Here is a 17,500-nt window from a genome sequence, read left to right as displayed (position 1 = left end):
ACAGCAAAACCACACACAACGCACTCACACACACACGCGCTCACACTCACAAAGTATAACAACAAAACACACAGGAGAGACAGGTAGGACATGACTAGCACGTACACAATGATAAAACACTGACACATTTGTGTTCATTAGATCCCGATTTTCAAAACAAACTGAAAATACCCCCTTCGTTGCACGTGTGAGTGTGTGTCTCTCTCTCTGTGTGTGTGTGTCTCTCTCTCTGTGTGTGTGTGTTCATGCTGAAGTGCTGGCAGTGTGAACTCTTGTTTATCATTCCTATAAAGTGTTCATGAATCTGGAGTCTGACAGAGAGGCTGTTGGGTCAGAGTGAGATCACATCGACTCTGAACTCCTGAGTGCCGCTCAAACTGTAAAGTCAAACAAATTAGCGTGCGGGTCAAGGCGTGCAGTGACCGCGGTCAGGCCTGATCCTCGCGCTTTCCTGGCCGTTTGAAGGTGGATTCTGTTACGAAAACACGGCCAATCAAAGGCTGAAGTCAATTTGAGCAGATCTTCCTCCTCCAGAGGGCTGCCGAGTGGAAATGACATAACTTCTCAGATCTCTGTGCTGTATTACTCATCAGGAAGCGGCGGCCCGAGCGCCTCGACCCTCTTTATTTTTACAACAGCCCATTTTCTAGCGCCTGTGGCCGAGCGCGACCTTCAGGGAGAAGCCATAACAGCGGCCCTCACCTTACATCAAACACCCGCTGCCGCACATGTTCGAGTTCAGCCGCGAGACAAACGGCCAACTGGACACGCAAAACACACGCAAGAAACACTGCGACCTGAACGAAATGTCGACAAAATGATGTGCGTCAAACACGCCGACTGACACTAAACACATCTTCTGGAGGAACCGTGTGCTGATGCTATATTAGTGTTTTTGCTGCAACACTGGAGCATCGAACTGCATTAAAGTTGCTAACATTCACCGGCTTGACGTTTCTGAGCGCAGATATTCACACATAGCTGCATAAACACAGAAACCAGCGCAAACACACAGCTCTCACACACCCATCCACACCAGCAGCCGTAACTCAAACTGATCTCTGGGAAATTATGGATGTGTGATGCAGCTATAATTGCGATGGGCCGCCAGGGGCTCGTTCACTATTCAGGGACTCGACGTGCTGTTGGCTGCGCATGACCTCATCACGGCCTGAAGGAGTTTGTCTCTGTGTCCAAACAGCTTGTGTGTGAAAGAGGCCCGAGGACGCGCTAAAACTGCAAGATTTATTCGTTATCTGTGTGTGAGCATGTTTACTGTGACTGTAGTTAAGACCATCAACTGTGAGTGAGTGTGTGTGTGTGTGTGTGTGAGAGTGTGTGTTTTAGGGGTTTGGCAGCAGCTACCGTGATGACCCCCCCCCCAGAGGAACAGACAGGAAGTCAAATATCCGCCCAAATTCCGTCCAGATTGGTGCTAATGGTTTCCATACTGAACGCGCCCCAGACAGCGTCCACAGCCCTGAAGTCATTCGCATGCCACACGAGTCCCAGCAGAGACGCGCCACGTGGTGAACGCCCCCCCCACACACACCGCATTGCAAAGTGGGAAAAAGAGCCCGAGCGTTTAGGGTCTCAAAAACACTGGAGTAATAAAAACCATCCGTCAGAAACGGCAGAGAAGAGAACAAGACAACAGCAGCAGACGCTGCGCTATCCTCTCCTGTCCTGCAGCACCAGGACTCGAACCCGCAGCGCGTCAGACAGACCGGACAAACACCCTCGGACCGAACCGCCAGAGAGGACGACAGTCAGGACGGCACTACAGGCTGCGGTCAGTGACAGACAAACACAGAGAGACGTGGCTGCTGTGGTCAGTGTGTCTGAGCGTCTCTGGACACATTCAGACTGCGGCCGCAGAAACAGGAAGCTCTTCCCAGACACAGACACACATCATATTCATAAAGAGGGAAAAACCCACAAGCCTCTAGTACTGAGTGTGTGTGTGTGTGTGTGTGTGTGTGTGTGTGTGTGTGTGTGTGTGTGTGTGTGGCGTGTCCCCGCAGGCTGACCGGCTGAAGGACAGACAGGTACGTGAGGTTGCGGTACTCCAGCAGTCTGCAGCTCAGCGTGGACGAGAAGCTGAGCTCATGACAGCACTGCATCACGTCACTCCACTGACGCACAAACACACACGGCTCACGCACACACACCAGCGCAAACTCCTGATCCTGAGGCGACTTCCTGTCTGGGAGGAAGGGGCGGAGCTTCTGGCACGGCACTGCGGAAAGAGTGGAATTATAGAGAATACACACATTCCTATATTCACAGTTCTCTGAAGTTGATTAAAGTTACGCCTTCTTTCTTTGCATGAACATTTGGGCGGCGTTATGCAAATCTTCCCACATAGTGATGTAGACATGTGGGGGCGTGTTAGAACGAGCCGTTTTAGGGGGGCATGGCTGACTCTGAACTTTTATAAAGAATATCTCTTTGGATTTGAGACTTTAGTGCACCAAGAGCTTATAACAAATTGAAATCGCATCATATGACCCCTTGAATACATTTTGATTCATTTTATTTAAAATAATTATTCATTTCAATGTTACATTTTTTTAAAATTTGACAATTTCAGTAAGTGTTTTATTTTTTTTTATAGTATTTATTTAACAGTTATTTCTTCATTTTTTTATTTTTATGACTGAAATAATAATTAGCTTTTCATCAACTTATGAACCTCAGCTTGGGAAACTCTCACTTTACCTTACCCTAAATAATGTAAATAATGACAATATTTTCTGACACACACACAAACAAACAAACTTTGTTTACTTTATTTTTACACCAGTTTTACAAATGAGGACATCCCCAAAGGGAGGTTTTTGGAGATTTTGTCAGGTTTTGGGTACAAAATTGTCCCCAAAATATGGTTAAGTAGGTACACTCGCACACACACTCACCTGTGCCCAGTTGATGCAGGTTGTGACAGAAGCGCAGCTCCAGGTACACCAGTTGTATGGAGACGCCCACTGAAGGCACGAACCACGGCGCAAAACACGAGTCCACACGCGGCCAGAGCGGTGGGACACACCAGCTGCTCACAGGGCACCTGATTCACTGTCCGAACTACACACACACACACACACGGTTACACAACGACACACTCGCCTCTAAAACACACCAGAAACACACACATTTAAAACACACTCACCTCTCGTCTCCACCGTCACTGGTGCTGTTGAGCACCACTCTCCAGAGGTCAGAGGTCACCAGGTCAGTCTGGCGTGTGTCGGGGGTCAGAGTGGGCAGGGTCAGCTCACACACACTGCTCTCTGATAGGCTGAACTCTCTATACGGCACAAATGCCCACTGCAGCTCATCCCAGAACTCCAGACTGCAGGGCACCTACAGACAGACAGACACACAGACAGACAGACAGAGATAAGGTTTTTCAGTTTTAAAGAGCTTCTGAGGTGAAGGACTGATGCTCCAGCAGATGAAAGAAACACTGATGATCATGAGAAGCTGCTGCAGGAGAACATGAGGAAGTGTGACACAAAACTACGCAGCGCTCACCTACGACACTAATGCAGCGCTCACCTGCAGCACTAAAGCAGCGCTCACCTACGACACTAATGCAGCGCTCACCTGCAGCACTAAAGCAGCGCTCACCTATGACACTAATGCAGCACTAATGCAGCACTCACTTGCAGCGCGTCCCCAAGGTCGGCTGTACTGATGTCAGTGGTGTTGAAGGGAACAGGTGTGATCCTGAGGAACGTGATCACACGCGGTTGAGGATACCGCCACAGCATCACACCTGGAGACTCGTCCGTCTCCCTCCAAAACACCACCTCATGAGGCGACGGCAGCTTCTGACATGCGTACAGACAGACAGACAGATATAATCACTCCCTCTTATGAGTGCTATATAAAGCTGTAATGTGTGTGTGTTTGTGTTACCTGAGTCCTGTATGTACTGGAAGATGCCTGTGCGCAGGTCATCAGAGGAGTGTTCTGATTGGGCGGGGCGAGGGGTGCGTGGCGGTGTAGAGAGGAGGGGCTTCTCTTTAGACTCCGCCTCTGTTCTGCTCATCTGATTCCAGAAGTTCTGCAGCTGCTCTTGAATCTCAGACAAACAGTTAAACTGCCGCTGCCCCCAAAACACCTGCGACAGACAGACCTTCAGTTAGTCAGACAGACATAACTTAGATCTGCTTTTAATCGCAGTGATCTGCCCGCGCACCTATTTATTTCATGTTGCATGTGAGTGTTCATTATGCGCTGTTATGAGTCTGGAATCTACCGAAAGTGCCAGTCAGGTGAACGACCGCTAACAACGTTTCAAACCAGTTCACGAGTTCGCACTTTCTTATAATTAATAAAGGGTTATGCGTATTTGGCGTGCTGTCCAGGGAGAGGGCTCCGAGCTCGGCAAGACTCCCGAGCCCGGGGCACCTCCCCCTGTCCGGGGAGAGGGGTCCGAGCTCGGTGTTCAGCCCGGCCCAAAAAGCGCTCCCCCCGAGTGCTTCTCCCCGTGCTGGGGTAGAAACTATGCTGACGGTGCGAGGTCGGGGTGGCGGAGGGATGCTGAAAGTCGAGAGATAACGAAGGTAGGGCGTACTTGGTTATTTATGGGAGTTTTCTCTTGCGCTGATTGGATAAATGGTGTAATCACTAATGATGAACTGGCCGTGTTAATTATCCGTGCGTGCTCCTCCCGAAATTTGTTTGTAAACATCACTTAGTAGGACTGACCACCAGCGTCTATGTTTGATTATTTCTACTAGAGGGTGACTGATTTTGCCGATTAATCTGCACCAGTAGTTGACTGCCTTAACTAAAAAACAAAATTCCATGCTGACCAAAATCTATGCCGATAGTTTTCTGGGTTAGGTCCATTGCTGGAGCGGCTACGAAGGGTCCGCTGTCGTTCTACAGTGCAAGAGCGGCCTCTAGAGGCAGAAATCACTGACACCTCGTGCTGTTTGTTTTGACACAGTGATACTGCGCTGCACAGAGCGGGAAACTTCAGATGCGGATTTAAATGCAGTCGACAGAAAATCCTGCAGCGCCACTCACATAGTTTTCCATTCCATTATATTTGTCCCAAATCGTTGTTAATGTACCTAATGACTTCACCCTAGGCTGTAAAATTGTGTATTGTGCATTTTTTTTAGCAAAACGTTTGTCTTTCTGTGGCTCTAATAAAGTATGTTTCACATAGAGAGCTGTAATATAGGTCGCACTTTCTCTTTCCGTTTGCTCTGTGTTTAAACGCTGAACTTCAAACTCATCTATGCCACTCTGTTCATTCTTGAAGTAAACTTTTACCTGTTTGGTGATTAAATCAACAGTTTTAGACCGCCGCTTGGGTTGAACGTGACAAGTGTGAGAGTATAAAGTGTGGGAGTATGCATACAATATCCATACGTATATAATTTTAAATGCTATGGCCCTTGTGTAGATATTTAAAGATGGCCATCTTTAAGCACGACTGTTGAAATGAAATGGTAACACTTTACAATAAAGGCCCATTTGTAACATTAAGATTAATGAGAGCAAGAAAAGTATCGTTTCTTGTTAGAGTGATCATTTTAACATTTACTATTACTAATACATTTTAAAATGTTAAAGTTTCTTCTGTTAACATTAGTAATAAACTATGAACTAACGTTATAATAACTAACTAATTAATATTAATATTTTTATTCATTTACAAAGTAGAATTTAAAAAAATTGTGAAGCACTATTTTAGTTTTCGTTCAACATTCATTATAAAAACTATCAGTTGATTAATCGGTATCAGCTTGTGTGATCCACCCTAGCTATCGGTATCAGCAAAATCGGTCAACCTCTAATTTCTACCCAAACTGCTCCATGATTGACACTCTGGCTGCATTTAATGCAAAACAGTCGCATTAATAAGGGAATAAAATGTCTCAAGGCTAGTGAATCGTCTCTCTCTCTCTGTGTGTGTGTGCTTGGCCTGAATCAGCTGGAATCTCTGACTCAGAATGAGTCTGTGTGCCTCTGACTAACAGATTGAACAGGAACATCAGGAGATTTCTGCGTGTTCAGCAGCTATACATACGTTCAGCGTTATACGGACACACATGTGGAGAGAGAGACACATGCAGCCAAAAAACCACATACATCACACATGTGGAGAGACATGGGATGTTTAAGTGAGTAAGAAACAGAAGCAGCAGCAGCGTTTGACATCTTACCTTCATGTCAATCAACACTCTCGGGGGTCCAGGTGAGTCGGGGGCGGAGCTTCCGCGGTGTCTGCACCAATGAGCCTCCAGATCTGCACTGCAGGAGAACGGACCCACAAACACTGCACTTCTGTCCTTCAGACCCGTCCGCACCAACACGTCCTCACACTGAACCGACAAACAGACCTCCTTAAAACCATCTAGAGAGAGAATCGGACAGAAATCACATTAGTGTTCACTCTTGAGTGGACCGTGATGATGGACTGACTGCTGGGAGGGTTCAAACTCTGCAGCCATTGAGCACAAATGGTCAGGCATCACGTGTTTGCATGTTGTAGGTGCTGCGCTGTTCTTCACACGTGTCTGTAGCTGCTGTCGTGTGTTCAGGTGTCTGACAGCATTTCAGATGTTCAGATTCACCTCCTCTGAAGGATCATCCATGGACACACACGTCTCTGTCTGGCACTGACACTCATCTGCGGCTCATTTTTGGCTCAGTGAACAACAGGAGAGATTTAGGAGCGTGTGGATTTGGTCTGGCAGCAGCATGACCCTTCATAACACATAACAACACGGAGTCCCACAGGACAGACACACACACACACACACACACACACACACACACAAACTCATACACACACACACACTCACACACACACAAACTCATACACTCACTCACACACACACACAACCCTAACCATATAGTAAGTACATGTAGTTAATTAATATGATGCAGTTAAATGTATAAGTACACTGTAACAAGGACACCTTAAAATAAAGTGTAACCAAAATTTCTACTGATATATTTTAATATTTTATAATAATATTAAGATTTGTATGATATTTTATTCATTAATTCTAAAATTGGCCTCTCACATTATATCACAGTTTATTAGCTATAGTTTAGAAAATGGTAATGAGATATGAGAAGAACTCAGAGTTAAACTGTGTCAGAACAAATTGATCTTGATAATGTCAGATAACTTTGATAGAAAGGTATGTAATGAATTCTGTTGAATAGCCGATAATTAGATAAAACCAATTGAGCTCAACCAATTACCAAGCAATGCTTCATTTAGTTCAGTCTGTGGAGTAAAAAGACCACATTGTTCCATAAGCGCCACCTGCTGGCAGACAGTGAACCTGCGTCTCATTCAGCCCGTCTGTATTTCCTGAAGCATTATTTCATTTGTATCATATGTGCTATTGCTTGTAATTTGTTCCGTTGTTCTTATTTACTGACTGTTCACTTCTCTTTATTAATGTTTGAATTTTATATTTAGTTTTTGCTGTGGTATCGAAATCTGTTTTGGTGTCATAAGCTTATTTATTAGAATAAAAGATAACATGGGTCAAAAACAATGATAACAGGAACTGTTCTTTTTTATGGCAGGGCCAGTGAAAATACAGTGGTGGTCAAAATTATTAGAACACTAGTATTTTGGTAAATAATAAACACTAGTAAAATGGTTGTAAGTCAGTTATTTCTATCTTTTGCTGTAGTGTGTCAGAAGGAAATATCAGTTTACATTTTCAATCATTCATTTGGCCATTAATTGTAATAATGCAGTGAGATTTCTGACCTACCTGCAAAGCTCCTGAGAAACTCTGCTCAAGTGCACCGAGGACAAAAGCTGCTTTAAACACAAAGATGCTCACACCAAATGTTGGTTTCATTTAGTTAACAAAAGTTAATTGATAAAGAAAATCTATTTATGACATTATTTTTGACAGCATTCTTACACAAGTGCCTAAAACTTTTAACAGTACTGTAGTTTTGCAGGTAGCTTTCTTGAAGCATCTTGGTTCTACATTTAATCATTTAGCAGATGCTTTTATCCAAAGCGTTCTTCTGGATCGAGTCTGTCTCAGTGTGTTCTGTTTCTTCATGTGACTCCAGACAGACTGATGATGATCAGATCACATCTCTGTGTGCAGCACTAACATATATCTCCAAATGAATGATTGGAAATGTAAACTGATATTTTCTACTGACACACTACAGCAAAAGACAGAAATAACTGACTTACAACCATTTTTTAGCTGCTGCAGTCTTTGTCTGCGGCCCAGCTGTCTCACCACCATCACGCAGAGGAGCGGCCCCCCAGGACCCCCTCGACCCGCCCGCAGTGTTTGCATTGAGCAGATCCTCGGCCGTCAGCGAGGAGAGAGCCCCGGCCCGAAGCGCCTGGTCCTCCGGGGGGCGTCTGCGGCGGGTTTGGAGGCAGGCGTGGTTGCGTACGTCATGAGAGAGATGCGGCCGGCGGTGAGGAACACATCAAACGGGATGAAGCTGAGGTTCTTGGAGATGGTGGGCTGCTGCGACGGCCGGGCAAGGCGGTGCTGACCTGTGCCGCTCTGCCGCTAGATCTGAACGATCCGCAGACGAGCGCTGCCGCTGCCGAACCCGCTGTTCTGCCTGCAGGGGGTGCTGCTGCCACACAAACTCTCCACCGACCCCGAGACCGCAGCCGACGGCGGCTGATGACCACTCACCTGAACACACACATCGAGATGATCTAACAGACAATCGTGTGTTACCCTGGACCACAAAACCAGTCATAAGGGTCCATTTTTTTAAATTTAGATTTATGCATCATCTGAAAGCTGAATAAATAATCTTTCCACTGATGTATGGTTTGTTAGGATAGGACAATATTTGGCCGAGATACAACTATTTGAAAATCTGGAATCTGAGGGAGCAAAAAAATCTAAATATTGAGAAAATCATCTTTAAAGTTGTTCAAATGAAGTTCTTAGCAATGCATATTACTAATCAAACATTAAGTTTTGATATATTTACGGTAGGAGATTTACTAAATATCTTTCATTTTTACTTGAAATTAAAATTAGCCTGTGTTTTACTCACCCTCGAGGCATCCTAGGTGTGTATGACTTTCTCCTTTCAGACAAATCCAATCCGAGTTATATTAAAAATTGTCCTGGCTCTTCTAAGCTCTATCATTGCATTAGGCAGGTGTTTCTATTTAACAGTCCAAAAGATGTTAAATAAATGAATGATTGGAAATGTAAACTGATATTTTCTACTGACACACTACAGCAAAAGACAGAAATAACTGACTTACAACCATTTTTTAGCTGCTGCAGTCTTTGTCTGCGGCCCAGCTGTCTCACCACCATCACGCAGAGGAGCGGCCCCCCAGGACCCCCTCGACCCGCCCGCAGTGTTTGCATTGAGCAGATCCTCGGCCGTCAGCGAGGAGAGAGCCCCGGCCCGAAGCGTCTGGTCCTCCGGGGGGCGTCTGCGGCGGGTTTGGAGGCAGGCGTGGTTGCGTACGTCATGAGAGAGATGCGGCCGGCGGTGAGGAACACATCAAACGGGATGAAGCTGAGGTTCTTGGAGATGGTGGGCTGCTGCGACGGCCGGGCAAGGCGGTGCTGACCTGTGCCGCTCTGCCGCTAGATCTGAACGATCCGCAGACGAGCGCTGCCGCTGCCGAACCCGCTGTTCTGCCTGCAGGGGGTGCTGCTGCCACACAAACTCTCCACCGACCCCGAGACCGCAGCCGACGGCGGCTGATGACCACTCACCTGAACACACACATCGAGATGATCTAACAGACAATCGTGTGTTACCCTGGACCACAAAACCAGTCATAAGGGTCCATTTTTTTAAATTTAGATTTATGCATCATCTGAAAGCTGAATAAATAATCTTTCCACTGATGTATGGTTTGTTAGGATAGGACAATATTTGGCCGAGATACAACTATTTGAAAATCTGGAATCTGAGGGAGCAAAAAAATCTAAATATTGAGAAAATCATCTTTAAAGTTGTTCAAATGAAGTTCTTAGCAATGCATATTACTAATCAAACATTAAGTTTTGATATATTTACGGTAGGAGATTTACTAAATATCTTTCATTTTTACTTGAAATTAAAATTAGCCTGTGTTTTACTCACCCTCGAGGCATCCTAGGTGTGTATGACTTTCTCCTTTCAGACAAATCCAATCCGAGTTATATTAAAAATTGTCCTGGCTCTTCTAAGCTCTATCATTGCATTAGGCAGGTGTTTCTATTTAACAGTCCAAAAGATGTTAAATAAAGCGTGCGCATCCATAATAAAACATGCCTCACACGGCTCCGGGGCGTGAATAAAGAACTCCTGTAGCAAATAGATGCGTTTTTGTAAGAAAAATATCCATATTTCAAACGTAATAAACACTTTTCTTTCACTTCATCTAACTGTGGTATGCAGAAGCATTCCGGCGGATGACGTAGTACGTAGGTGTTGCGTGATTAGCAACAAACGCGGAGAGAGAACAAAACAAAACGCCGGTCACGAATTAGAAATACAAACCGAGGATTTGTACAAAAAAATGTCAGAAGATTTCGATATAAGCCAAGAGGAGACTGGTTTTCCTTTGCTAAAGTAAGGAAACTTTGCTTCCTTTGCTCCTGTTAACAAACTCGCGAGACTAGCATATCTCAGAGGCGCGCGTGACGCATACGTCCTGTGTCATCCGCCGGAACACTTCCGCGTAAGTGAGAGAAAAGTGTTCATTACATTTGAAATATGCATCGATTCGCTATAGGAGGCCTTTATTCACCCCCCGGAGCCGTGTGAGGCACTTTTTATTATGGATGGATGCGCTTTATTAGATTTCTTTTGGACTATTGAAAAATAACAGCCATTCACTGCCATTATAAAGCTTGTAAGAGTCAGGACGTTTTTAAATATAACTCCGACTGAATTTGTCTAAAAGAAGAAAGTCATATACACCTAGGATGGCTTGAGGGTGACTAAATCATGGGGTAATTTTCTTTTTTGGGTGAACTATCCCTTTTACAAGCTCAAAATATCTGAGGAACTGCAGTGGGCAGGGCTAAAGAGGCGGGCTTCACTGGATGGTATGGCATGTAAATGAGATGTGGCATTTCACACACACACACACACACACACACACACACACACACACACACACACACACACACACACACACACACACATGCTGCACGGCTGATGGAGGGTCAGATCCAGTTCAGAAGCTGTACTCATGAGAAACCTCATGAGCTCAGAGCTCAGCGCCTGAGAATGTTCTCCTCAAATCTCAGACTCCCTTTGAAGAAAACAAAAGCACTTAAAACGAGTGCCATAAAGTGCAGTGGCCTCATGCTGCCTCCTGTGAAGTCGCATTCGCTCAGAGACGTGACGGCCGCCTGTGCATCAAAGCCCCGAGACCCCAAACTCATGACGACTGTTCTGCAGCTCAACCACAACGAAGACACGGGGGGGTCGTGACTCGATGCAGTGACGGGACACTTCTCAGCGGGTTAATTCTCCTGCATAACACACACAGCAGGAGCGAGCGGACACTGAATACCTTTACAAACGTGGGAGAGAAAGAAGAACATTTCATTTTATCAGGAAACCTGGACCATGAGGCCATGATCACCATCACTGGTGCAGGAAGTTAAACCCTACGGTCGGTTCCAGCGATGTGACTTCAGAGCGCAGCTAAACTTCAAACATGAGGTCACGATGAGGCTCTTTAACCCCAGCGACGCCAATGAGAAACAGCGACGCGAGGAGCCCGGGGTGAGTGAGAGGTGAAGGTGGCTCTCTGAGACTCTGGGGGGTGATGAGGAAACCGCAGGCGGACGCTGGAGTTATTCACCGACCGCTGAAGCATACAGCCGCTGGCAGACACCATGTTTACAGCGAGACCGAGCGAACGCACGGACCAAACCATCTCATTTCATCTCCATCAGAGCTGCGGCTCGCCCGAAATATGACTTCAGCGAAAACACCAGACAGAACAAAACGCTGCGTTACCATAGAAACACATTCCCATCAGCAACAGCAAACTAAAATACATTTTCATGACAAAACGTTCAACGATATAAAATGATGGCAGTTTGGATGAAGCTTGGCAGCCCTAAAACATTAAAACAAAACCCAAATAAACTAAAACTAGAAAACATTGAAACAAACTACAACTAAACTAAAACTTTGATAGAGTGAATGCTAACGAAAACTAAAACTTGAAAAGAAAAAAGAATGAACGTTACATACACATTTATGCATTTGGCAGCTGCTTTTGTCCTGAGGTGCAGATTCACCAGTTCATGTGTTCTCTGGGAATATATCCCATGATGCTGCCTTTGCTTGTGTCATGCTCATGCTATTTAAGCTACAGAAATGTTAAAGGGGTCACGACATGTATTTTTTTATTTTAATATGTTCTTTGAGGTTCACTTATAATGTTAATAAAGTTTTTTGCACACACAAAAAAATTAAACAAATAACTATGTGGAAAAATGATTATTTTCTACCCTCATTCTGACCCTCTCTCTTTTTTAATCATAATTATGCATGCTACATGGGCCAGAAAGTACAGTACTCTTATTGGTAGCAGAAAGCATCTTCAAACTAGCCAAATACTAAATAAACAACAAACCTGATCACACAACTAGAGTCCACAGTTCTGAATCAGACTCGCCCCTCACCTGTTATTTTAAACATGTGATCTTGCTTATACAGGTGGAAGACATGCTTTCTCTCTTCAGCCCAGCCTAACCAAACAGCGCTCGGGCCGGGTTCGAGTTAACACGGGTTACCCTCCTGTAACCGTGACCCGGTTTGCCCTCTGGCTCCTGAGCTGAAACCAGAGCCGCGGGTCAGACGTGTTCAGACGCTCGGCCTCAGCGCACGTATTTGTTTCTCTTGAATGTAATTCTGCGCCTGATGATTTTATCTGGGGTTTCACGCCAATTCTGACGACGCGTTATGAGCGAAGGCCTCAGCTGCTACTGATCTCAAATAGATCAGGTTTCGGGGTGAATTGGGGAATGTGCCACGCTGGTCTCGGGCACAGCGCTGGACTCAGAGAGCTGAACTGTTTTGACTGGCTGTCAATTATCAGTTGATTCTGGTACGAGAGGTCAGCGAGCACCGAGAGAAAAAAGAACGATTCTGTTTCATAACAGCCTGGAAGAGGCTAAAAACACCAACCCTGAGAGCGAACAAATATTTGAGATTAGCCGCAGCGACATCCTAGTTAGCAGATGTTTAGCAGCCAAACGCGGGCGTTATTTGTGTTTGGGACCGCGAGCGGGAGAAAGAAAACACACGTGACCTTCCCGGCGTGTGTGTAAGCGAGAGGTGTCATACAACCAGCTCACAGGTCAGAGACGCAGAACATCGTATTACAGAAAGTTTCTTATCTTAGGTCTTAAGATATGATACGTTTAATTAGGAGTTTTTGTCAAGTTAGGAGTTTCCTGTAATAGCCCTGTAGTTAAGACAGGATAACACACTTAGGAAATGCTGTTCTGTAATAGCTTTTGTCCTGAATGTGGTGACAGCTCCAGCCTCTGCTTGCGATGGTGGCAGCTGATTAAGATGGACGGCTGTGTCACCTGCAGGAACAGCATCGGCTGCAGGCTGCAGTCTTTGTCTCCTCTGCGGCCCGGCTGTCTCACCACTGTCACGCCCAGAGCCTGTCGCGCAGACGAGCGGCCCCCCAGGACCCCTGTCGACCCGACAGCAGTGTTTGCGTTGAGCAGATCCTCGGCCGTCAGTGAGGACAGAGCCCCGGCCCGAACCGTCTCGTCCTCCGGCACGTCGAGCGTGCTCTTTCCCGGGGCATCAGCGGGGGGTTTAGACGCAGGCGCGGTCGCGTACGTCATTAGAGAGATGCGGCCGGCGGTGAGGAACACATCGAACGGGATGAAGCTGAGGTTCTTGGTGATGGTGGGCTGCTGTGACGGCCGGGCGAGGCGGTGCTGACCCGTGCCGCTCTGCCGCTCGATCTGAACGATCCGCAGACGAGCGCTGTCGCTGCCGAACCCACTGTCCTGCCCGCAGGGGGCGCTGCTGCCACACAAACTCTCCATCGAACCAGAGACCGCGGACTGCGGCTGATGACCGCACACCTGAACACACACATCGAGATGATGTAACAGACAATCATATTCAAACAAACCAACAACTAACAAGATATCTGAGGAACTGCAGTGGGCGGGGCTTCACTGGATGGTATTGCATGTGAGTGAGACGTGGCATTAGAGGCAGTCACACACACACACGCGCTGCACGGCTGATGGAGGGTCAGATCCAGTTCAGAAGCTGTACTCATGAGAAACCTCATGAGCTCAGAGCTCAGCGCCTGAGAATGTTCTCCTCAAATCTCAGACTCCCTTTGAAGAAAACAAAAGCACTTAAAACGAGTGCCATAAAGTGCAGTGGCCTCATGCTGCCTCCTGTGAAGTCGCATTCGCTCAGAGACGTGACGGCCGCCTGTGCATCAAAGCCCCGAGACCCCAAACTCATGACGACTGTTCTGCAGCTCAACCACAACGAAGACACGGGGGGGTCGTGACTCGATGCAGTGACGGGACACTTCTCAGCGGGTTAATTCTCCTGCATAACACACACAGCAGGAGCGAGCGGACACTGAATACCTTTACAAACGTGGGAGAGAAAGAAGAACATTTCATTTTATCAGGAAACCTGGACCATGAGGCCATGATCACCATCACTGGTGCAGGAAGTTAAACCCTACGGTCGGTTCCAGCGATGTGACTTCAGAGCGCAGCTAAACTTCAAACATGAGGTCACGATGAGGCTCTTTAACCCCAGCGACGCCAATGAGAAACAGCGACGCGAGGAGCCCGGGGTGAGTGAGAGGTGAAGGTGGCTCTCTGAGACTCTGGGGGGTGATGAGGAAACCGCAGGCGGACGCTGGAGTTATTCACCGACCGCTGAAGCATACAGCCGCTGGCAGACACCATGTTTACAGCGAGACCGAGCGAACGCACGGACCAAACCATCTCATTTCATCTCCATCAGAGCTGCGGCTCGCCCGAAATATGACTTCAGCGAAAACACCAGACAGAACAAAACGCTGCGTTACCATAGAAACACATTCCCATCAGCAACAGCAAACTAAAATACATTTTCATGACAAAACGTTCAACGATATAAAATGATGGCAGTTTGGATGAAGCTTGGCAGCCCTAAAACATTAAAACAAAACCCAAATAAACTAAAACTAGAAAACATTGAAACAAACTACAACTAAACTAAAACTTTGATAGAGTGAATGCTAACGAAAACTAAAACTTGAAAAGAAAAAAGAATGAACGTTACATACACATTTATGCATTTGGCAGCTGCTTTTGTCCTGAGGTGCAGATTCACCAGTTCATGTGTTCTCTGGGAATATATCCCATGATGCTGCCTTTGCTTGTGTCATGCTCATGCTATTTAAGCTACAGAAATGTTAAAGGGGTCACGACATGTATTTTTTTATTTTAATATGTTCTTTGAGGTTCACTTATAATGTTAATAAAGTTTTTTGCACACACAAAAAAATTAAACAAATAACTATGTGGAAAAATGATTATTTTCTACCCTCATTCTGACCCTCTCTCTTTTTTAATCATAATTATGCATGCTACATGGGCCAGAAAGTACAGTACTCTTATTGGTAGCAGAAAGCATCTTCAAACTAGCCAAATACTAAATAAACAACAAACCTGATCACACAACTAGAGTCCACAGTTCTGAATCAGACTCGCCCCTCACCTGTTATTTTAAACATGTGATCTTGCTTATACAGGTGGAAGACATGCTTTCTCTCTTCAGCCCAGCCTAACCAAACAGCGCTCGGGCCGGGTTCGAGTTAACACGGGTTACCCTCCTGTAACCGTGACCCGGTTTGCCCTCTGGCTCCTGAGCTGAAACCAGAGCCGCGGGTCAGACGTGTTCAGACGCTCGGCCTCAGCGCACGTATTTGTTTCTCTTGAATGTAATTCTGCGCCTGATGATTTTATCTGGGGTTTCACGCCAATTCTGACGACGCGTTATGAGCGAAGGCCTCAGCTGCTACTGATCTCAAATAGATCAAGTTTCGGGGTGAATTGGGGAATGTGCCACGCTGGTCTCGGGCACAGCGCTGGACTCAGAGAGCTGAACTGTTTTGACTGGCTGTCAATTATCAGTTGATTCTGGTACGAGAGGTCAGCGAGCACCGAGAGAAAAAAGAACGATTCTGTTTCATAACAGCCTGGAAGAGGCTAAAAACACCAACCCTGAGAGCGAACAAATATTTGAGATTAGCCGCAGCGACATCCTAGTTAGCAGATGTTTAGCAGCCAAACGCGGGCGTTATTTGTGTTCGGGACCGCGAGCGGGAGAAAGAAAACACACGTGACCTTCCCGGCGTGTGTGTAAGCGAGAGGTGTCATACAACCAGCTCACAGGTCAGAGACGCAGAACATCGTATTACAGAAAGTTTCTTATCTTAGGTCTTAAGATATGATACGTTTAATTAGGAGTTTTTGTCAAGTTAGGAGTTTCCTGTAATAGCCCTGTAGTTAAGACAGGATAACACACTTAGGAAATGCTGTTCTGTAATAGCTTTTGTCCTGAATGTGGTCCTAACTGAAATGACCAAACAGATAAGATTTTCAAGTTAGGATGTTTCTGTAATAGGCCCCCTGAGCTCCAGCGCACGGCAGCATCAGTGACCAGCGAGAGAACCAGCGGCGTCTCTGAGCAATCTCTGCGCTTCAGTAATCAAAACAACTCACGGCCAGACATTCTCCTTCCAAACACACCATCACATCATTACACTCGACTGAGCTCTGAGGAAGAGAGACGGGGATCTTATGCTCTTCCTCACGACCTCCTCCTCTTTCTCAGGTTTGTTTCTGAGCTTCCTCAGTCGTCTGTGTCTTATAAACTGATGTGTAATTATTCACGCAGCTGCTATAAACATGTTAACAGTGTAAGGGACACGCTCACAGCAGGACAGAGGAAGAGCGTTTCTGCAGAGTGTGTCCACTGGAGGCCGCTCTGGCTCGACTTACACGCTTCACACACTGGGCTGCTAAACATCATGTCCTGAACCCAGGTGAACTCTGGGTAGTGACGCTCTGGGTCTGCAGGGGAGGCAGAGATGATTCAGCCCAACATCACTCCCACAATCAGATCCAGATGCGTCTCACCTCCACACAAACCCACGGCCGCCCCGAGACACACTCGAGAGACACGAGAAACGAGACGCAGAGCGTTTCCCAGGCGCAACACCGAAGTGTGTGTGTGTGTGTGTGTGTGTGAGAGAGAGAGAGGGAGAGTATGTGTGTGTGAGAGAGAGTGTGTGTGTGAGAGAGTATGTGTGTGTGAGAGAGAGTGTGTGTGTGAGAGAGTATGTGTGTGTGAGAGAGAGTGTGTGTGTGAGAGAGTATGTGTGTGTGAGAGAGAGTGTGTGTGTGAGAGAGTATGTGTGTGTGAGAGAGAGTGTGTGTGAGAGAGTATGTGTGTGTGTGTGTGTGTGTGTGTGTGTGTG

The 17,500-nt window shown here is 46.3% G+C and overlaps 1 protein-coding gene across 1 annotated transcript in view; it reads right to left on the bottom strand.

Moving 5' to 3' along the window:
• Window positions 1-2,924: 2,924 nt before the first annotated feature.
• Window positions 2,925-17,500, bottom strand: part of LOC107565357 (vacuolar protein sorting-associated protein 13B-like) — a 99,415-nt gene continuing 84,839 nt past the window's right edge. Inside the window, 7 exon segments of the mRNA XM_016250573.1 lie at window positions 2,925-3,084; window positions 3,170-3,363; window positions 3,666-3,833; window positions 3,922-3,948; window positions 6,189-6,379; window positions 6,448-6,466; window positions 13,566-14,081. Of these exon segments, the coding sequence (XP_016106059.1) occupies window positions 3,057-3,084; window positions 3,170-3,363; window positions 3,666-3,833; window positions 3,922-3,948; window positions 6,189-6,379; window positions 6,448-6,466; window positions 13,566-14,081 (1,143 nt within the window). The 3' untranslated portion in view covers window positions 2,925-3,056.

This window comes from Sinocyclocheilus grahami, unplaced genomic scaffold, assembly GCF_001515645.1.
Source record: "Sinocyclocheilus grahami isolate Dianchi unplaced genomic scaffold, SAMN03320097.WGS_v1.1 scaffold996.1, whole genome shotgun sequence".
Lineage (NCBI taxonomy): Eukaryota > Metazoa > Chordata > Actinopteri > Cypriniformes > Cyprinidae > Sinocyclocheilus > Sinocyclocheilus grahami.
This window is presented reverse-complemented; position numbering and strand designations above follow the sequence as displayed.